General features: G+C 47.7%; 1 protein-coding gene across 1 annotated transcript in view; it reads right to left on the bottom strand.

Moving 5' to 3' along the window:
• Window positions 1–22491, bottom strand: part of LOC142558313 (uncharacterized) — a 113221-nt gene extending 90730 nt beyond the window's left edge. Inside the window, exons 1-2 of the mRNA XM_075670462.1 lie at window positions 22248–22491; window positions 18938–19259 (exon numbers count right to left, since the gene is read on the bottom strand). Coding sequence (XP_075526577.1) covers window positions 18938–19259; window positions 22248–22491 — 566 coding nt within the window. The remainder of the gene's footprint in view (window positions 1–18937; window positions 19260–22247) is intronic.
• Window positions 22492–22798: the final 307 nt, after the last annotated feature.

Raw genomic sequence — 22798 nt, 5'->3', positions numbered from 1 at the left:
GTTGCGTAAACACATCGGCGTTCATGTTAGTGTCGTCAAAGTCGTGTGGACGCATCGCATCCAACATCGTTCGTACATCCCGTCCGTGAACAAGGGTGAACGGAGTTATGCGCATCGTCTCTTGTTTCGCCGTGTTATATGTAAAGGTGGGACAAGGTAGGACGTCATCCCAATTTTTATGTTCAACATCCACGTACATTGAGAGCATGCCTTCAATTGTTTCGTTTAGGTGCTCTGTTAATCTGTTGGTTTGTGGATGGAAGGCGGTTGACTTCCGATGAGCCATTCCACTTAGCATCAAGACGTGATCTAAATGTGCAGCCGTAAATGTGGTTCCGCGGTCTGTTATTACGACGGTGGGTGCGTCGTGTCGCAACTCAACATGCTCAATGAAAAAGCACGCCACCTCGGCTGCTGTGCTTCTCTGGATTACCTTTGCTTCAGCGCTTCTCTGGATTGCCTTTGTTTCAGGATAACGTGTGACATAGTCGGTTGCGACGATGAGAAAGCGATTCGCAGTAGTAGAAGTAGGAAATGGGCCCAATATATCCATTCCGATTTTACCAAATGATCTTCGAGAAACCTGGACGGGTGGTAGGAGGCCGGCTGGTTTCGAGGGAGGTGACTTGTGCCTCTTGCAGTCGAGGCAAATGCGAACGTGATGATTTCCGGTGGCGGAAAGTCTCGGCCAGTTGTACCTCTGCTGCGCTCTGGCCAACGTTCTCGTGTATCCTAAGTAACCAGAAGTCACCTCGTTGTGACAGGCATGAAGTACTTCCGTAGGAAGAGTTGTAGGAATGACGAGCAGATAGGGGGACGCGGTCAAAGAAAAGTTTCTTTGGTGCATAACTTTGGCGCGCAGACAAAACGATAACAGTGCTCTTGCGAAAACTCTAGGCGGTTTCGCAGATCTGCCCTCTAAGTAAATGACCAGTTAAAGCAACTCAGGGTCAACCCGTTGTTGTTGCGCGATGGCGAATGTGTCTAGAACACAAAGAAAGCCTGAGTCGTCTTGTTAGGGTGGAGCAGGCGACTCTATCGGCGATCGAGACAGGCAGTCAGCATCCGTATGTCGTTTCCCCGCCTTGTATATGACAGTCATGCCAAACTCTTGCAGCCGTAAGCTCCAACTCGCCAATCGTCCCGAAGGATCTTTAAGGTTTGTCAACCAACACAGTGAATGGTGGTCGCAGATAACTATGTAGTGGCGGCCATACAAATATGGGCGAAATTTCATACCCGCCCATACTACGGCAAGGCATTCTTTCTGAGTTTTGGAGTAATTAGCCTCTGTGCGTGAGTGTTCTATTTGTATAGGCAAGCACTCTTTCTGTGCCGTCCCGCCGCTGCACAAAGACAGCTTCTAAGCCAACATTGCTGGCATCAGTGTGGAGCAATGTAGGAGCGGTCTCATCAAAGTGGGTAAGCACTGGAGGTATCTGGAGACGTTCCCGCAAGTCGTTGAATGCACCTTGCTCTTCGTCGCCCCATACAAAAGCAACGTCGTCTCTCATCAGGTGAGTTAACGGTGAAGCATTGCGAGCGAAGTACATGTGATCCACCGACCTGACCCTCAGGCCGGAGAAGTGCCACTTTGGTTTTGTGGAACTACAGTTTCTTGGTCACGTCGTCAACCACGCAGTGGTTCGCCAGGATCCTGAGAAAATTGCCGCCGTAGCAGTTTCCCGTGCCATTCGATAAAAAGGCTGTCAGGCGCTTCCTCGGCCTCTGTGCGGTAGCAAGCACAGACGCCGAGAAAGCGCCTGAGAGCCTTTTTATCGGATGGTACGGGAAACTGTGCTACGGCGGCGATTTTCTCAGGATCTGGGCGAACACCTGCGTGGTTGACGACTTGACCAAGAATGTGTAGTTCCACAAAGCCAAAGTGGCACTTCTCCGCCTTCAGGGTCAGGCCGGCGGACCGTATGTACTGCAGAACCACTTCAAGCCGTTCGAGGTGTTCTTCAAACGTTGTGGAGAACACGATGACGTCGTCGAGGTACACTAAGCAGGTTTTCCACTTCAGACCCGAAAACACAGTATCCATGAGGCGTTGGAACGTAGCAGGAGCAGAACACAAGCCGAAAGGCAAGACTTTAAATTTGTACAGGCCATCTGGCGTAACAAAAACAGTTTTTTCACGGCCTGTCGGGTCCACATCGATTTGCCAATATCAGCTTTTTAAATCCATTGAAGAGAAGTAACGTGCGTGACGAAGCCTCTCGAGTGAATCGTCTATATGAAAAAGCGGGTACACGTCTTTCTTTGTCACTCGATTTAGGTTTCCACACAAAAACGCAAGCTGTCATCTTCTTTTCTCGTCTAGAACTACAGGAGATGCCCAGGGACTCGTTGATGGTGGGATCACGTCGTCTTCCAGCATTTTTCTCACTTGTTGTATAGCTTCACGTTCTCTTGGAGCCACACGATAAGGATTTTGGTGAATTGGTCTTGCCGTAGCCTCTGTAATTATTCGTTGCTTCGTTAGAGGCGTCCGAGCGACGGTGGACGTGGACTCAAAGCAGTCGTTGAACTTGGAGAATAGCGGAAGAAGCCGTTCTTGTTCGTGCTGCGAGAAAGTAGTGCTGACGTCAAGTGCAGGAGCTGGGTCTTGCGTAGGCGTCTCTTCGAGTAGTGAACAGCAGCCGCGAACATCCGCAACACCATCAAAATAAGCCACAGCCGTGCCCTTCGGAAGGTACCAGGGCTCTGTGCTAAAATTAGATAGCAACCAGTTCGTGCACCCGTCGGTGACATTTACAATTCCTTGTGCGACCGAGACACCGTGAGTAAGCAACAGCGTGGTTATTTGGTCGGGAACTCCCTCGCAATGAAACCGTGCGCCACATGCTACCGAAACAAGGGTACGTGATTGAGGTGGGATGACGACGTTGTCTTCTGCTAGACGAAAGGAGTTGCGTTGCGGCGATAAGCAATGGACTAAAGCCGGGCTCTTGTAAAACGTCACCATGCAGTCTGAGATGTTAATTACGGCACCATACTCTTTTAGGAAATCCAGTCCAATAATGAAATCTTCACAGCACACAGGAAGAACGATGAAAGCGGCCACGAAAGAAGAATCCCGGATGTTAATTCTAGCAGTACATCTTCCAGTAGGCATCAGTAATTGCCCACCTGCCGTTCTTATGTGAGGTCCCGTCATGGTGTCTTTACTTCCTTCAGGCGGAAGACGAGTTCCTGACTCATTATACGGAAGTGTCGACTAACGTTGTCAACGGCAGCCATCCACGGAAACGTCGGTACTCACATTTTCTTCGGTGTCGGCGTTTATCAGCTTCACGTCGTTCTGTGGCGAGACTATGGGGGGCTTTTCATTGTCTTGCGGCGGGCCTGTAACCTTACCCCCAGAGGTCGCCGCCTTCAGTTTCCCCGGCGTGGGCTGGGTGGTCTTCGTCCTCGGCGGTCAGCAAAAGTATGTCCAGTAGGGGAAGGCATCTGACGTGTAAGGGTTGGAGAGCGCAACTGACGGCCGAAATCGGACCGATCATGGGGCATGGATTCGTCATTCGTTATGCTATTGGAGGTCCCTGAAATGCAGTGTCGTCGCAGCGTAGCATAGAGTCGTCATTTGCACGTCGACCATAGGACCACGGACGAAGAGGTGAAAACGTCGTGTCTCGATGTCAGCAATGACGCGAAATATGGCCGGCGCCTCCACAGTGAAAACAGAGTGGGCGCCTATTGACGGTGCGTCATACGTCGGTTCTCTGGAATTGCGGCCGTCCCGTAATGTCGTTTTGCGGCGTTGACCAAGGCGCGGTGAATGGCGGCTGATGGTATGACTGCAGCGGCATAACGGGTGCTCACCTCGAGGCCTGCTCTTGCGGAGGCGACCAAGGAGCGACTGTCGGAGGCTGGTGGCACGGCGGTGTCGTTGTAACGGGTGGTGGGCATCGGACAGTGGTAGCGTTAGTCATGGGACGCTGGTGATATTGAAGGTCAGCTGACGGAACGCCTGCATGATTTTGTCGCGCACCACTCCGGCGATTGACGCCACGGGTCTATGCACTGCCGGTGTCAGAATCTGTTGGCTTTCCTCTGTTACGAGTTCTCTGATAAATTCACGCAAGGGGTCCTGATACTCGCCAGTCAGTGTGGCGGCATTTATTGTGGTGCTGAGGGACAGTAAATCGTACTGCCAGCATCTCTGACGAAGGGCCCGTTCAATAGCCGTAGCCTCCTTGATAAAGCCAGCGACAGTGACTGGTGAATTCCGCACAAGCCCCGCGAACAAGTGATCTTTTACACCTCGCATGAGGTAGCGCAACATTCTTTCTTCAGTCATGTTCGGGCCGGCTCTTCGAAAGAGGTGACCCATGTCCTTAGCGAACATTGTAACCGACTCATTAGGTTGTTGTACCCGTAGCTCCATCATCTGCTGGGCGCTGTCGCGTCGGTCGGCACTCGCAAAAGTACCCGTGATTTTCTCACGAAAGTCGTTCCTTGTCGTTAGGTTAGCTTCGCAGTTCTCGTGTCAAGTACGGCCACTGTCGTCAAGGGCGAAATAGACTGGGAGAGCTTTTGCTGCTCAGTCCACTGGTTAATCATTGCGACGCGTTCATACTTGTCAAGCCAGTCTTTAATGTCTTGGAAGAGTGCACCGCGATAGCGATTGGGAACCAGAGGATGCAGAACGATTACTTGTGGACTGGAAAACCGGCTGCCTTGGGGTGCTTGCGGTGGCGTGGTTTCGGCCATTGCGAGATGTATGGAGCTCCTGGAGAGAGGTGGATGAAAAGGGGAGAACTCCGGGGCAAGGCCTAGCAGTCGACGACTAAAGCGACGCACGGGTGTCGTAACTGGCGATAACGCGTCCGGGCTAGAGGAACGGCTCCCGGAAGGACTCCCGAGCATCAGGCGCGGTCAGTACCCAGCACCTCCGCCAGTGTCGCAGTACAGCGCGGACAGAAGACAGGGAGATGTTATTCAAGAACAAACAGGACAGAGACACGTCTTCTTCATCCTCGCCGAATCTCACTGGCCCACTAGACTAAGTCGGTTAATGTGCCTATCGTCGTCGTCGCCTGCATAGAATACACGCATGAATATATTCAGTTGGTTAGTTAGTTAAATGTGGTTTAGTGGAGCAAAAGCGGTTAAGGCTATTCTGCGCCAAACACGAGGTGTTTCGAAATCCAATTTAGGAAGAAAACGCATGTTTAATAATCTATATTTTATGTAAAAATGCAGTGTCGTCTAGAAATTTACCCATGTTGGGTAATGGGACTAGCGGATCATCTCATAAAATTAAAGAGTGGCGTAAAGTATGTGTAGTTGATAAAGTTCTGCAAAATGTTTCGTCTGTGTGTTTCAATATGCGTACATGTAAGTAATATATGCATAAGTGTTAGTGGTTCTTCGTATTTCTTACATGTAGGTGTCTTCTTTCGTAAGTAAATAATTCTGCTTGATGTGTGTGTGTCCAATGCGTAGTCGGCATAAATTACTTCAAAGAGCCACTCCTGGTGATAACACGACTTCCACTCACCAAGTATGGGTTTAGTAAGATGTAGCTTGTTGTCTGCACAACGGTCCCATTCGTGTTGCCACTTTGACGTTAAAGCTTCCCTAATCGCACGGATAATATCTTTATATGGGAGTTTTCCTTTTGTTTTGTCTTTGTACGATGCCATCGATGCAAATTTATCAGCTGCTTCATTACCCGGTATCCCAACATGGCTTGGGACCCAGCAGAAACGAATTGACCTCCCGTATTTGTTAAGGGCCACCATGTTTACTTTGTCCCCTAACAGGGATTCACACTCAGATTTAAGATGTAGAGCCTTTAGTGTACTTAAGGAATCAGTGTATACGACGGCATTATTGTGTTTGCCAGTGCTAATCTTTTTAACTACACCCATACAGCGTAAACTTCAGCCGTGAGAACAGAGGCATGTTTCGGTAATCAAATAATTGTAACCCAATATTCCGGTATGGCCCCCACGCCCACGTGTTTTGTTTTAGAGCCATCAGTTTAATATTTCGTGCTATTTTGATATTCGTCCTGAAGAGCACGGAATTCTTGTATAATGTGTTTGTGTGGGGTGTCTCTTTTCTTTAGATGTGTTAATGTCCAGTCACATAACTGTGTGAAATTGTACCACGGGGGCAAGCATTGTGGTTTTTTGGCGATCTGGAGGACTTCATGAGGAATGTCATAATAACGACAATATTCCTCATACCGCAGAGCAAGCGGCCTAATCATCTTCCGTTTATTTTTATATTGTAAGCGTGAGTTGCATTGTGTGAGGATGCTGTAGCATATGTGTTGCGGTAATGACTGAGTACGTAGGAAAAAGTGAGTAACTCTCTGTGTTGCTGTAAGGAGGGTTCATTAAACTCAACGTATAAACTTGGAACAGGTGATGTTCTATAGGCACCACTTGCTAGTCTCAGTCCAAGGTTATGCACTGGATCAAGTCAGTGGATGCAGGACTGCCTGGATGAGCCGTAAGCCACGGAGCCGTAGTCTAAAAGGCTGCGCACAAGAGACCGGTAAATACGTAAAAGACACTTTCGGTCGGAGCTCCAGTGCTTATGAGATAAAACTTTTAGAACATTCAACGCTTTATTTTCATTAACCTTTAGAGTTTTGATGTGGGCTAGGAAGTTTAGATTTTGTCAAAGATTACTCACAAGAATTTATATTCTTGTTTTACCAGCAGCGCGACATTATTCAATTTCAAAACCGTGTCTAAGTACAATCCTCGTTTCTGCGAGAATAGCACTGTAACAGTTGTTTCAGTGGAGAAGCGGGAGCCATTTTGCTCAGCCCATTCTATTAGTTTTTTTATTGTGATCTGGAGCTGCTTTTCACATGTTGGTAAGTTTGAGGCGCGGCACGCTATCTGCAGATTATTGACGTATATATGGAGTGCATAAAAGAGGGGGTGGGGAGAATGAGTTTGTTAATAGAGTTCGTTTCCACTATGAAGAGTGTTGTGCTAAGTATGCAACCTTGTGGCTCGCCGTTTTCTTGAATGAATATGCGCGAGAGCACAGTGCCTAGACAGGTTTGGAATGTTCTGTTGGACATAAAATCAGCGTGACAGCATTTTGCCTCGGTTTCCTAAAGCAGTGAGGTCACGTAAGAATCCAAATCTCCAAGTGGTGTCATACGCGTTTTCTATATCGAAGAACACTGCCAGACAGTGCTGTTTGTGTAAGAATGCTTCACGTATTTCGTGTTCAAGTCGGACAAGGTGGTTAGTCGTTGAGCACCCTTTTTTATCCTCGCACTGATGAAAATCAACTAAGTTCCGTATGTCAAGAATGAATGTTAATCTCACATTTACGGCACTTTCATACAATTAGTCAAAGAGCTCGTGGGGGCAATGGGTCGAAAACTGCTTGGGGATGTGGGGGATTTACCTGTTTGTGAAAACGGCACAATTATTGCGTTTTTGCACTCTTTTGGCATGATTCCAGATTCAAATACTTTGTTGAAAAATTTAAGGAGAGCGTCTACGGATGCTTATTACAGGTGTGCAAGCATGGAATAATGGATACGGTCAGGACTTACTGCAGTTTTCTTTTGCCAGCACATAGTACCCTGTTAAATTCCTGTAAAGTGAATGGAGCATTGTATTGTTCCTTTGATGTACAAGCATTTGGTAATTTCTCCTTTTCTGCTGACAGTTTTGTATCTTGAGAACATGTCTGAATAGGTTGCCGAACTAGAGGAGTTATAGAAATGTTCCCGAAGTATATTCGCTTGTTCTTGTAGTGTTGTCCTAGTGCTTGAAGGTGTAAGTATAGGCATCGTGTATGATGAGTAGACCCCCCTAAAGTTCCTGACCTGTTCCCACATCCTTTTGGATGTGATGGTGCTATTAATTGTAGATATGTATTTCTGCCAAGACAATTTTTCGGCCTTTCTCCGGATATATCGTGCTTCCGCTTTGGCTTGTTTGAAATTCATAAAGGCATGTATTGGGTATGTACGTAAGATTCCCTAGGCCTTATTTTGCTGCTTTTTTGTTTCAGTGCATTCATGTGTCCACCACAGATTCAGTTCTTTCCGAACAATACCAGAAGATTGAAGAATAGCTTTTTCAGTTGCGACAATTATAGAGTTAGTAAATTTTTCATTAATTTCGTTAATGGTGAAGTCTGTCAAATTGATCTCCTCCAGCCTGGCACTTTCTGTGAGAACTGACCAGTCTGCCATTTGTAATTTCCAACGGTGCGGTTCATAGGATATAATGGGTAGGGTTGATGTGAGGTTGATTACAGCAGGTAGATAATCGCTGCCATATGAAGTGTTCAGGAATTCCCATTTAATATCAGTAAAACACATGGTGAGCATAAGGCTAATTCCAGGCAACTAAAATTCCGTGATGTAGGTGAGAAATACGTTCGCGCACCTGAATTTAAGATACAAATGATATTTAATAAAACAAGATCTTTGATAAGCTGCCCTCTATGGTTAGTTTTATCGCTGCCCCAAAGAGTGCAATGAGCAATAAAATCTCAAACTAGGTCCAGGTCTCGAGTACGGTATTGGTATGGGGAGGAATGTACAATGAACAGATGGTGACAGTCTTAAAGGATAAAATGGTGACAGCTACAGCCTCATACGGAGTGTTTAATAAAACGCTCTGTGTGGGGATTCCGCCATGAACAACAATAGCAACACCTCCTGATAGATGGCTGGAGCGTTCGCGGTCCTTTCGTACGACGGCAAAACCTTTAAGAAAATGTGTATTTTGAGGGCCTAAATCATTTCCTGAAGGCACAATGTCAGTGGCGATAACTTATCTATAATGTCTTTGATGTCACCTAGATTGTGCATTAGGCCTCTGCAATTCCAATCAATGATGAAAGCCATTTAATGGGAATTGAAAAAAAATTACTTATGTGTATGAGCTTGCAAGTCGTATGTGACATCTGTTAGAAAGTTGATTAATCTCATTAAAGACGCTAACCGTTCAGGTTATCTGTCCCTTTCTCGGCGCAGTTGCAAGAAGTTTGTCCTCCTTGGCGCGCTCCACGGAGTGAGGGTCTTTCGGCGTCAATGACGCCGGGTTTTCGGGTCGACCTCCATCGCCTTCTTAGAGGCGCAATATGATCGAGAGCCAGGCGCCAACACGTGCGTCTCGGGCCGTGGAGTTCGGTCCAACTTTCGGCCCTACAGCAGTCCGGTCTTTGATGATGATGCAGCAGCACTGGCTGCCGCCACCAAGGGGGCGGATGCAGTTACTTCAAGGATAACGGACGTGGACACTGCAGACTCCTGAAACCGGTGTGCCGCTGCTCCCTGGCGCGTCACACTGGCATAGCTCACTTGAGGTAAGTGCCCTAACCTTTTCCTCGCTTCACAGAAAGAAATCTTTTTTTACAGTGATTTCGATTATTATTTTTTTCTCTTTTTCAGCAAGGGCAGCTCCGTGAGTAAGCTGGATGATCGCCCTTGCAAAGGACACATTGTGCGGGAGCATTGCAGTTATCAGATGGATGGTCATTGACACTACACTTCGCGCATGTCTCTTTGCATTTGCACAATTGTGATGCATTTCCGAACCTCTGGCACTTGAAGCTACGCCTCGGGTTCGGTATGTACGGTCTGACGTTGATTTTCAAGTATCCTGCGTCAAGGGAACTGGGTACAGTGCTGGTTCCAAATGTCAATATCACATGTTTTGTGGGGATCTGTTGGTCATTTTGTCCGTAGTGTGATCCTTCCTAGATTAATTAAGTTTCGCTCCTGAGATCCTTCAAGGAGCTCTTCGTCACTGAGGTTTAGGAAGTCTTGTTCTGATATAACTTCCCTGCTCGTATTGAGCGAGGGATTTGGAGAGATTGTCACTTTAATGTCACCGATACTGGTGAGTTCAGCGAACTTTTCTAGTTGATCTTTCTTGGCCAACTCGAGGAGGAGATCTCCACTAGCCATTTTTGAGGCTTTGTAGTAAGTCCAGTCTTATTTTCTAGGCATTTAGATACTAGGAAAGGTTACAATTTTCTTACAGTTGTGTTGCCTTCACTGCGAAGAACATGGTATTTTGGAAATGTGTCTTCGTTTAGCTTGAGAAAGAACTGGAAAGTTGCTTCGATGCGCCCTCTTAGTGGAGGGCGATCTTGAAGAGGGGGAAAAATGTTTGCCATCTAATCCGTGGAATTTTGGCGGCAATGGTGGCCACCCAACACCGAGCCCAACAAGGGGACGCTACTAAGTTGAAAGAATACCTGCAGACGCCAGCCAAGCATCGCCGCTATAACGTAATATATATATATATATATATATATATATATATATATATATATATATTGTAAGGTAGATAACCAGCGTGCGGACAGAGTCAGCAGCATCGGCAGCATCAGGCGCCCGGCAGAGGCTCGAGCTCGGGAACTGCTCGGTGCATGCTAGAACCGGCGGTCGCTACGAACCCCAATAAATCTCCTTTATAAGTGGTGAAGCCGTGCTGGGTAACGTTCCGTTCTACCATCCTGGAACTCCGTTCTCGGACGCTACCCTCCGCCATGCCGGACGCCGACCAGCAGACTCTTCCATCGCCACCCGTCCCTTGCGCTGGCACCGTTCGCCAGCGTGAGCCTCCCATCTTCAGCGGAACCGAGGACAACGACGTTGAAGAGTGGCTGTCGTTCTACGAACGGGTCAGCGTTCACAACAAATGGAATGACTCGGACAAACTGGTTTACGTATCATTCTACCTTGCGGGCGTGGCCAGTCTCTGGTTCAGAAATCACGAGAGGGATATCCGAACGTGGTCGGCGTTCAAGACGTCGATTACCGAAGTATTTGACCGACGCGCCGTCAGGAAACGCCGAGCCGAGCAGCGTTTGCGTACACGCGCACAGGACACGGGTGAGACATTCACCAGCTATATAGAAGACGTTCTAGATTTGTGCAGGCGCGTGAACGTTGCCATGATGGAAACGAAAAAGATCAAGCACGTCATGAAGGGAATCGATGATGACGCGTTCCAGATGCTTCTGGCCAAGGACCCGCGCACTGTTGGCGACGTCATCAGCTTGTGTCAGAGCTATGACGAATTACGTAAGCAGCGAGCTCTGACAAGGCGACATCCCACACCGAATGCGGCGCCACTCTGCAGCCTGACCACCGGCCAAGAACAAGCCTCCTTTATAACCCAAATCAAGGATTTTGTCCGCGAAGAAGTCGCACGACAGCTATCTTTGGTGTCCGTTACTCAGGAGTCTGCCAGCACTTTGCCGTCTCATCTCCGTAACCTGATCCATGAATAGGTCGCGGAAGCGCTGCCGGCTGTTCACCAGCAGGATGTCGTGACTACACCAGTCACTTATGCTACGGTTGCTGCAATGGCCCCTCGCACTGTGCCCGTGCGTCGCTTCCAGCAGCCTGTGCAACGCCCTCCCCCTCCCGTCCCCTGGACCAACACTGCCATCGCTAACCCGTGGCGTACGCCGGACAATCGCCCTATATGCTTCGTATGTAGGTATCCCGGTCATGTCGCAAGGTTCTGCCGCCGCCGATCGCAGGTGTTCGATGACGATCGCCGAGCGCACTATGTGCCGCCTGATTCAAATGCGCGTTACGGACCCTTTGGCCCATCACCAGCTCGCTCCCAGACTGATCGCCGTTCTCGCTTCGACCGCCTCCGATCACCCTCTCCACGTTGCCGATCGCTTTCCGCTATGCGTCGACGACCCATCGCTAACGAAGAGGGAAACTAGACGACGCAGTTCCTGAGGCAAGAACTGCGCAAGTGTCGACATGCCGAAGTCCTCCTCCTTTACCTGCCAATGTCATTGATTTGCTTATCGAAAATGTCGCCACAGTCGCCCTCGTCGATACCGGTGCCGCTATTTCAGTTATGGATGCCAGATTTTGCCGTTCGCTTCGTAAAGTGACGACGTCACTGCCTGGATTGTCGCTTGTACTGCCCGTGTGACCATACAGGACGTTTTGTACACGATTGAATTCATAGTTCTTTCACCGTGCTCCCACGCCGTTATTATAGGATGGGATTCTCTCTTACGCCACAATGCCATCATCAATTGCGCTCAGGCTGAAATTGAACTTTTCGGGCTTGGTGACATGGCCTCCGTCGATGCTCATCCTGCCGCTAAAATTGTCGTGAAAGAAGACACCTGTATTCCCCCGTGCTCTTCAGCATTCGTACCAGTCTTCTGTAGTACCATATCCGACGGGACGGTCCATTTCATGCCCTCTAATCACTTCGTTATTCGAAAAGCGCTTCCTTTGCCCTTTGCAGCTCTTGATTTTGCCGCCGGTGTTAGCAAGATGCCCATTTACAATCATCTTTCATCGCCGCTATCACTGCTCCGCCACGAATGCCTTGGTTACGTCGAGTCAGTCGATTAAACACGGATTGTCTCCGTCCTCGACGAAGTGCCTTCTACTGCCGTCCATGAACTGAGTGCCCTCTCCGTACGCGACTCAATATGGACTGGTGTGTTCAGCCCATTCATCGCCGAAGATCTGACGCATTCGCAGTGATATCAACTTCTCGCAATCCTTCAGCACTTCCGCCGTTCTTTCGACGTTGCGCAAACATCTCTTTGCCGTGCATCGACGTTCGAGCAATACATCGACACTGGCTCTCACTCACCGCTGCGACAAAGACCATATCGCGTATCCGCTACGGAACGTCGCGTCATTGCAGACCAGGTCGATGACATGCTCCGTCGAGGCGTCATTCAACCTTCCCAAAGCCCATGGGCCTCTCCCGTGGTCCTCGTCACAAAAAAAGACGGTTCCATCCGCTTCTGTGTTGATTTTCGACGCTTGAACAAGATCACGCTGAAGGACGTCTACCCATTACTACGCATCGATGATGCTCAGGATTGTTTGCAGGGAGCCGAGTTCTTTTCTTCGCTGGATTTGCGATCAGGCTACTGGCAGGTTCCAATGGCAGAGAACGATCGCCCAAAAACTGTCTTTGTTGCGCCAGACGGCTTGTATGAATTCACAGTCATGCCTTTCGGACGTTGCAATGCACCTGCTACGTTCGAAAGAATGATGGATGATGTTCTGCGTGGCCTCAAATGGAAAATGTCTTTGCAATCTTGACGACATTGTGGTGTTCGTCCCTGATTTTGCAACGCACCTGCTCCACCTCCAGCACGTACTCACTTGCTTGACCAACGCCGGGTTGCAACTTAACCTGAAGAAATGTCGATTTGCTGTTCGTCAGCTCACAATTTTAAGCCATGTCGTGTCAAAAGAGGGCATTCGCCCGGATCCCGAGAAGCTACGTGCTGTTACTGCGTTCCCAAAACCTACCACTGTGAAAGAGCTACGCAGTTTTATCGGCCTCTGCTCTTACTTCCGGCGATTCGTTCGAAACTTTGCGTCATTTATATCGCCTCTCACGCAGCTCCTTGGTGGCGCTAGAGATCTCTCATCGTGGCCTCCAGCGTGTGACGACGCCTTCACAACCTTGCGCCGTCTTCTCACGACGCCTACCATCCTTCGCCATTTTGACCCTCAAGCGCCAACCGAAATCTATATTGATGCAAGCTGTGTAGGCCTTGGCGCTGTGTTGGCACACCGTCAAGCTGGCCACACAGAATACGTCTTCGCATACGCGAGTCCCACGTTAACCAAGGTGGAGACCAATTGCAGCGTTACAGAAAAGGAGTGTTTGGCCATTGTATGGGCGCTTGGCAAGTTTCGCCCATATTTATACGGCCGATCGTTTGACGTAGTGACCGACCACCACGCACTATGTTGGCTGTCGACGCTCAAAGATCCATCGGGCCGCCTTGCCCGCTGGGCATTGCGAATCAATAAATATGACATCCGCATGGTTTACCGTTCCGGGCGAAAGCAGTCCGACGCTGACGCGCTATCCCGATCGCCGCTTCCCCTGAAGCCCAGTCACGACTCTTACTGCGAGTGCACATTATCCTCTCTGGACGTTGACACTATCGCTGCTGCACAGCGTAATAATCCCTGGACTGCATCTCTGCTCGGCCTTCTCTCGGATACGTCGAAAGCTCCGGCGTCACGTACGCTTCGGCGTCAAGTTCCTCATTTTGGGATTCGAGACCAGCTACTATATCGACGCAACTATGCCCCAGAGGGACGCACCTGGTTACTCGTCATTCCGAGAATCTTGCGATCAGAGCTCTGCCCCTCGTTCTACGTCGACCCTCAGTGTGGCCACGCAGGAGTCTTCAAGACCTACGAAAGACTTCGACACCGCTATTACTGGCGGGGAATGTACAATTTCGTTCAAAAGTTCGTCCGCTCTTGTCATGAGTGCCAACGCCGCGAAGCGCCACCGCACAACTCCGCCGGTGAACTCCAGCCTTTACAATGCCCATCCCAACCCTTTGATCGCGTGGGCATAGATCTCTACGGGCCACTTCGGTTGACTCCTGTCGGCAACAGGTGGATAATCGTTGCGGTAGACCAATTAACCCGTTATGCTGAGACTGCTGCTCTACCAAATGCTACAGCGCAGGAGGTCGCCAGTTTCATAGTTCGCCGTTTTCTCCTTCGTCATGGAGGTCCACGTGAACTTTTAAGCGACAGAGGCCGCGCCTTCTTATCTGAAGTCATCGAACAACTGCTTGCTGGATGCGCTATTGTTCATCGTAAATGCACTGCTTATCACCCACAGACTAACGGCACCACGGAACGCTTTAAACGAACTCTTGGTGACATGCTCGCCATGTATGTCTCACCTGATCACTCTAATTGGGACCTAGTTCTTCCATTTGTCACCTACGCCTACAACACCGCGACTCCGGCCACTATGGGATTCTCGCCCATTTACCTTCTTTACGGCCGTCATCCTTCGCACACAGTTGACACCATTCTGCCCTACTGGCCGGACCCATCCGAATGCCTGCCGATCGCGGAAGCCGCCAGACACGCCGAGGAATGCCGCCAGCTGGCCCGCCGATTCACCTCGGACGACCACAACCGTCAAAAAGCCGTTCACGATGCCCAGAACTCGACTCCCACTTTTCTCCCGGGCGCTCTCGCCTAGTTGTTAGTGCCACACCGCACGCCTGGGCTCGCTTCAAAACTCCTTCCGGAGTACGACGGGCTATACCGCGTTCTTGAGAGAACATCACCCGTTAATTACCTGGTTGAGCCGCTAACGCCGCCGTCCGACATGCGACGTCGTAACCGCGAAGTCGTTCACGTTCAGCTTCTCAAGCCGTATCACCATTCTACCGTCCTTATAGAAAACTAAGTCGCCAGGATGGCTCCTTTGTTTCCGCGGGGCCATTGTAAGGAAGATAACCAACGTGCGGACAGAGTCAGCAGCATCAGCAGCATCAAGCGCGCGGCAGAGGCTCGAGCTCGGGAACTGCTCGGTGCATCCTAGAACCAGCGTCGCTACGAACCCCAATAAATCTCCTTTATAGTGTATATATATATATATATATATATATACCGAAGGCTGGATATACTAAACACGGTTAACCCTTGCCGCCAGGAAATATGGACGTAATAAGAAGTGAAAAGAAGACACGAAAGATGGAAAGTGAGAGAAATACGAAGGCTTAGAGGGAGAGAAACAGGAAAGGCAACTACCGCTTTAACCCGGGTGGGTCAGCCCGGGGGTGCAGTCTGCGTGGAGTCGAGGCCAAAGGAGTGTGTTGCCTCCGCCGAGGGGCCTTAAAGGTCCTAACAAGGAGCATCGGCTCAGCCCCCAGGATCCCCTTTTCGCCGAACACGTCTAAGCCGCGCGCGGTTAAACGAGGGAGGGTCCAACCCTCGTGTACTCGGGTACGTGGTGTCGCGACAAACCGCCTGCTGACGCAGAGAGAGAGAGAGAGAGAGAGAGAGAGAGAAACTTTATTTGGTTCCTTCAAGGATTTAGCGTCTCGAGGTCTCGGTCGTCTTGGGCGCCGGCGACTTGGAGCCTCTTCCGGCAAGGGTGGGCCCCTATGCCAGGGCTCCACTGAGCCTAGCTACCTCACTAGCGTGCTGCACTAAGGCCCTTTGGGCCGTGAGCTGACGCAGAAGTCCCTTCGGGGGTTCATATATTCAGGGAGTCCGTAATGTCTGGTATGCTTCCTTCCTAATGGAAGGCAGAAAAGGTTGTAGCAATTTACGAAACATGGAAGTAAAAACTGGAGTGAAAATTACAGGCCCATCTCGCTTACCTGCATTTGCTGCAAACTGCTCAAACATGTCATTGCTCCGCATATTTATACCTATCTCGAATCTAACAGTTTCTTTTTCCGCAATCAACACGCTTTCAGAAAAGGCTTCTTGTGCGAGACGCGGTTACTCGAATTTACAAGAGATATCGTCCTTAACATGAATCACTACTTATAGACCGACTGCTTATTCCTCGACTTTTCAAAGCGATTGATCGCGTTGCACATTGCCGCCTCATATCGAAATTATCTGCGTTAAAATGACACTTCTGTACATTGTCATGGCTACGTAACTTTGTGTAATAGTGAGCACTTTAGCTCTGTTAATGTCTTCAATTCTCCCAAATCTAACGTTACTTCTGGAGTGCCACAAGGAAGCGTCCCTGGGTCTCCTTTCTAATCTATATAAATGATCTGCGTAACAACATATCGTCTTGCATACGAATATTCGCCGATGATTGCATAATCTACCGTCCAATAACCAACAGCGATGATCATATAGCGCTCCATCGAGACCCAGAGATATTGAACCAGTCGTGTACTACATGGCTCATGAAACTAAAGATGTCAAAGTGTGAAACAATGCATTTCACCCGTAAATATGTTAATTTGCAGTTTATCTACCACATTAACAATAGTATTATATACCGGACTGCACAATGTGCACCTTATACCTAACCTATCATGGTCTGAGCACATTACGTGTGTTTCTGCCAATGCATCCAAATCATTGGGCTTCTTACGCCGGAACTTGCGCAGGGTTACATCTGCCTTGCGTAAGATGGTTTACGTAACTTTCGTGCGACCGCAGCTTGAGTACGCGTCTCCAATTTGGTCTCCACACCAGCAATACCTAACTGAAGCGTTAGGAATTATTCAGAATAGGGCAAGTGGTTTCATTACTCATATTACAGCACCCAGTTCTACACAAGAAAACCAGGAAGATACCTAAAAAGAAAGCGGTCAGACAGGGAGACACAATCTCTCCAATGCTATTCACTGTGTGCTTAGAAGTAGTATTCAAGCTATTAAACTGGGAAGGCTTAGTAGTAAAGATCGGCGGCGAATACCTCAGAAACCTTCGGTTTGCCGATAACATTGTTCTATTCAGCAACAATGCAGACGAGTTTAACAAATGATTGAGGACTTTAGCAGAAAGAGTGTAAGATTGGAGCTGAAGATTAATATGGGAAAGACAAAATTAATGATACATAGCCGGGCAAAGGAACAAGAGTTCAGTAGGCCTCTAGAGTTTATGAAGGAGTACGTTCACCCAGGTCAATTAATCACAGGGAACCCTGATCATGAGAAGGAAATTCACAGAAGAATAAAAATGGGTTGGATCGCATACGGCAGACATTGCCAGCTCCTGACTGGAAGCTTACCATTATCATTGAAAAGGAAGGTGTACAATCAGTGCATATCACCCGTGCTGACATATGGGGCCGAAACTTGGAGACTGACAAAGAAGCTTGAGAACAAGTTAAGGACCACGCAAAGAGCGATGGAACGAAGATTGCTAGGCATAACGTTAAGAGATAGAAAGAGAGCGGTTTGGATCAGAAAGCCAACGGGTATAGGCAATATTTTAATTGACATCAAGAGGGAAAAATGGAGCTGGGCAGGTCATGTAATGCGCCGGTCAGATAACCGTTGGACCATTAGGGTTACAGAATGGGTACCAAGAGAAGGAAAACGCAATCGCGGACTACAAAAGACTAGGTGGAGCGATGAAATTAGGAAATTCGCGGGCGCTTGTTGGAATCGGTTTGCGCAGGACAGGGGTAATTGGAAATCGCAGGGAGAGACCTTCGTTCTGCAGTAGACGTAAAACAAGCTTTGATGATGATGATTACGATGATGACAACACCCAGTCTAGCATAACGCAGATCAAAGCCGAACTGTTGTTGCAGTGGTTGACTATACTCGCCATTAGATTGCATTGCTGTCATTATTCCATAAATTCATTGAGTCTGGCGGATTATCCCTACCATGCTTGAAACACCCCGTCTTCACATCGCGCAGTTTGCACAATTTCAGCTACGCCCGCATATATGGAGCGACACAAGCATTTAACTTTTCATCGCTGCCTCGCGCTATCCATCTTTGGAACAGCCTTCCGGATAGCATTGCTTCACTCAGAAATCATGATGACTTTTGCAGTAATTTGGTCAAACATTTTTCTCCACACTGTGTGTAGGGTTGAATTAGTACACGGGCACTTATCAATCTCATTACGTTTGCGTTTTCAATGCATTGTCGATCGTTATGCCATGGGCTTGTTTTTTTGTCTTTTTTAAATATCACACAATGTATTAACGTGTATTAACGTGTCTCAACGCAATGTACGTTGCTGCTCTTATGTAATACTTCTTGCTGTTCTTGCTATTTTTATGCAATGCTTATCTGGTTATTCCCTTTTCTTTTTTTCTTTCTTTTTGACATCTTTCTGTAAATATGCAGATTTCATCATTTTGTGCCAATATTTGAATCCCTTTATGCATCGATATATTTTTACCGATTGTACCTTGTGATAAACTATGCCATATGCCCCCCTCACCCTATGCCTCTTCGTAGGCCTGCGAGGTTTCTCTAAAAAGAAAAAAAAGAAACTGAGGCATTCCCTGCCTGTCGGAAACAGTAAGAAGTATTGCATGATTAGCATCACCGAAAATGTCCTTCTTAATTTTGAAAGGACATCTGGCGTTGAACTAATGTTGTCTTCTCGATATGTGATTGAGAAAAAAGCACTGAATCTTTAGCATCATCGGAAGGTACCTTTGTAGAGATTAAAGTAAATAGGGATTGATTGATTACTGACCCGAATCCACCAGCACCGAGAAGCTTCACGCACTGAAAGTCCTTCATCTTGGGTATGTAGCTCCAGAAGGGCGCGATCTCGGCCATGTTGAGCTTCTCCGTTTTGGCGACGATAGTGTCGCCAACGCCCATCCAGTCGGTTGGCGGTACGTCGGACACCTTCTCCAGTGACGTGGCCAGCTCACCGATGATGACGATCATCTTGCGGATGCTGTCGCCCAGCTCCTTGGCGATGTCCGGGGCCTTCTTGAACACCAAGTTGTGCAGCCCTAGCTGGGCGAAACGTTCACATCGATTCACGCGTGCATTGGTACCGAAGATGGCTTGAGTGAACCACAACCGAGCAATACGCTAAAGGAGTATTCACACGGGGGAGAAATCCCGGCTGTCGCCGCGGGGAGTGTGCGTCACGTGACAACAGCGTCACAGCTCTGCGTGTAGGTGTGCCGCCGCCGCGTATCCCCGGCAAGAGGGGTCCTTTTATTCGGACGGAGCAAACGATCCCGCTTGGCGAGGGACGAAACGGAATATCGTGCATGTGCCTGGGAACCTTGACCAAAGTGCGTCTCCAGAGGGCGGAAACCACATCGCAATCGCTTCGTTGTTGTGGTTGACGGCCCTGTCGAATTTTCGAAGGTGCGCCGCATGTGTGCCATTGTATGCGATAACCAAATTAGGCGACTATGCCACTTTGTTCATTTTTTTCCCTGGTCTGACAATTCCCCGGGCCTTTGGAACACTACCTCTGAAGCGCACGAGAAGGTGAATTTGATGAAATGAAGACGTGCCTCGTAAATTGGGAGCTCCGGAGTAGTCTGCTAACACTGATGTTCCCCGGTACGCTTGCCTCTGTGAGCGGATGATGTCTACGGGGAATTTTTCGCGACGTTCGACCCCACCCATAAGCCCCACGAAAACATCTCTCGTGTGAATACCCCTTAAAGAGATCCATTTTATATTACCGGAATATTCTCTAGCTGCTCATGATAAAGCAATTTCATACGCGCAATAACAGCATTGAGCACGTGGCGCCAAGAACATGCGGTTACGTGCCTTCACAGTCGACTACACAGGAACAAAAAGCGTGTTTTTATGCTGTTTCGAGGTACGGAAAGTCTCTTTTTGCATGTTTTTGTTTTTCTTCTGTACACCCCCCCCCTTAAGGCCTGAATGGGCGCTGTGGGTACTAAATAAATAAATAAATAAATAAATAAATAAATAAATAAATAAATAAATAAATGCAGGGAGATAAAAACGGCAGCGTTGCACTTTCGAGCATTCGCTCTAGACATTTTTTTTTACAAACGCAGTATTTGATTAAGCTGCGTTTAACTTGGCACAAGATTATGCGATCGCTTTCCCTGAAAGGCCATTGAGCTTGGCTTTGGTGGCATTTGTAATTACGCAAGGGCAGTTGACTAAATTTGGCGCCAATTGTAAAACGCACTCATAAGGCTCGGGAGCGCTGGGATTCGGAATTTATTTTCTAAGATCGTGATAATTGCACGTACTTTGAACTTCGCGTACACATGCCCGTAACCGGCTCCGTGTGTTTTTCGACTATAAACATGGTCACTTCTATAGTTCACGCAATAAATCGCTACATAGGCTTAATATTCATTTATGATGTAGCATGGAAAATGCAAAATTAAAATAAAAGTGCTGCGATTGTACACCACTTACGCTGCAATAAAAAACTGCAATAACAGGACACACTGTGAAATGTCATGTAAGCGGAATATATGCTCTAAGCGTCTTAAATGAAGAACACTTCTGCCATACATACTATACAGAAGGTATAAAGTACAAAAACTGATGCACTGTTAACCACACATAACTGGAGGACTATTACTAAAACTGAAAAAAAGACAAAACTAACCGCGCGCAGAATAAATCCAGTAAAGAGATGAGATACGTGCGAACAATTTCTTTTCCAAATTAATTATCATCATGTCCAACTTAATTCATCAGCCTTGTATGCACAAACAGACGTCTCTGTTTTGTGCTCATAGTGGTCACTGGAGGGGGGAGGGGATTATTTCTTTCCGAACAGAGATATTAGGGCGTTGTGCAAGCAAACGCCAGAAAGTAAAGAGATAATGGTGTTGCGGAAAGAAGTGGTGCAATATAAATAGGAGAATTGTATATTTTGGATAGAATTTCTTGCCGAACGCTCTGAAAATCTGCAAGTTTCGAAAAACAGGTAAAGCACGGAGTTTATGGTTACGTTACACTGGACGTAAACCAGCTTTTGCTGTTTTCTCAAGTGCGTACGTTAGATTATCCAAAGTCGTAAAATTCGATATCAATTTACAGTTCGCGCGAAATCATTGCAATGTTTACGAGGGTTTCAAAAGTTTGGGGACCCTCACCTAAGAACACGGGAATGGAGACATGTTTTCCTCGACAAACAGTGGAGTGAATGATAACGTAATTGGTACAGATGTCGACATCTTTCTTCATGTTTTTGTGAATATTCTTTTGCTGCCCCTTACATTTGTATTGAGTACGTCTATAGCCACTGTTTGCCATATTTTTTTTTTTTGCTAACATTTTTCTGTTGGACAGATCTGAATTTTTTTCCTCGTGGTGAAAACCCGTCAGGCCGACTAGCCTTCAGCTTCGCTTCGATTTTCTGTATATATAGATGTGTGCAGAAATAAACACCGATAATTTGTTAAAAGAAATTTGTTGCAGTTTCAAAAGTTGAAATCTAGGCACTGATTAGTCGCATTTTTTTATCTAAGCCGCCAATCTTTTTACGAAAAGTGTCTACAAATTGGAAAATAGTAAACTCAAATACAAACCTTACATTTATACCTCAGGAATGAAAATTTATATCATAAGGTAAAGTGCACATAATCATCAAAATCGGACAAAATTGATCTATATTACAAACCTCTGAAATATACAACTGATTTGCGAGAAGGACCTTTGAGAAACCCTTGAAAGGCTGTGTAATAATTTTATGTAAGCTGTATATTAATATATCAAATATGTCTGATTTAGTTGCGCAATGGTGGCAGCGTACAAAACAGCGATATTTGTTTTTAACATAGCGTTACAATTTCATAAGCTTCGTGCTTCCACTCTTCTTAAACTTGAAAATTTATGGCGATTTCTTTAAAAAAATTCAGGTCACAGATCAAAGTTTGCTGCGGTCACTAGAACAACGTTTATCTTTAAAATGCAACAAATTTCATTCTAATTGGTCCAGAAGTTTCATAAAAGCTTTCCTGTGCTTGAATTGCCTGCAATGGAGTTGTCCCCGAACCAAAGGTCCCTTTCGAATCGTGTAAGTGGATTCTCACCTATGAGATTTTCGGCCGTGTCCCGGACGTCCTGGTAAGTGATGACTTGCCGCTGGAGCTTGTCCAGTATGTCTTGCGCGGCCAACACGACTTCTTCCTGGCAGAAGTGCGACAGCGGCTCCCGGGTCAGCACCACGTTGTTCTCTCGCTTGATGAAGAAATCGAGCAGCAAAATGGTGACCTTGGGGATGCGCGGGAACAGCGTGGTGACCACCTTGGCCGCCGTCCGCTTTTTCTCTTCCATGACAACCGCTGCGCAGCGTAGGAGTTTCCCGAGTCAAACTATGGGCTCCCAAAGGGGGCACAATTGCCCAAAGGTCCACCATGATGTTCCAAAGCTATGCGGTAAAGCCACTCCTCGCGCACGCAGGGCCAAATTTAGCATGGTGGAAGACACGCAGAGATCCTTTTTTGCGGATAACGCTCTAGAGAAACGAGACGGTGCTTCCGGCGGTGTGATCATTCAGGCAAAAGCGCGAAAAAGCACGCGAATCGGAAACTATTACCGCTTCTGCCCTGTTGCTATGCGATCAGTTGTCGGAAATGTAACT

Source organism: Dermacentor variabilis, chromosome 9 (genome assembly GCF_050947875.1).
Source record: "Dermacentor variabilis isolate Ectoservices chromosome 9, ASM5094787v1, whole genome shotgun sequence".
In the NCBI taxonomy this organism is placed as follows: domain Eukaryota; kingdom Metazoa; phylum Arthropoda; class Arachnida; order Ixodida; family Ixodidae; genus Dermacentor; species Dermacentor variabilis.
Note: the sequence above shows the minus strand (reverse complement) of the source record. Positions and strands in the feature narration are given on the sequence as shown.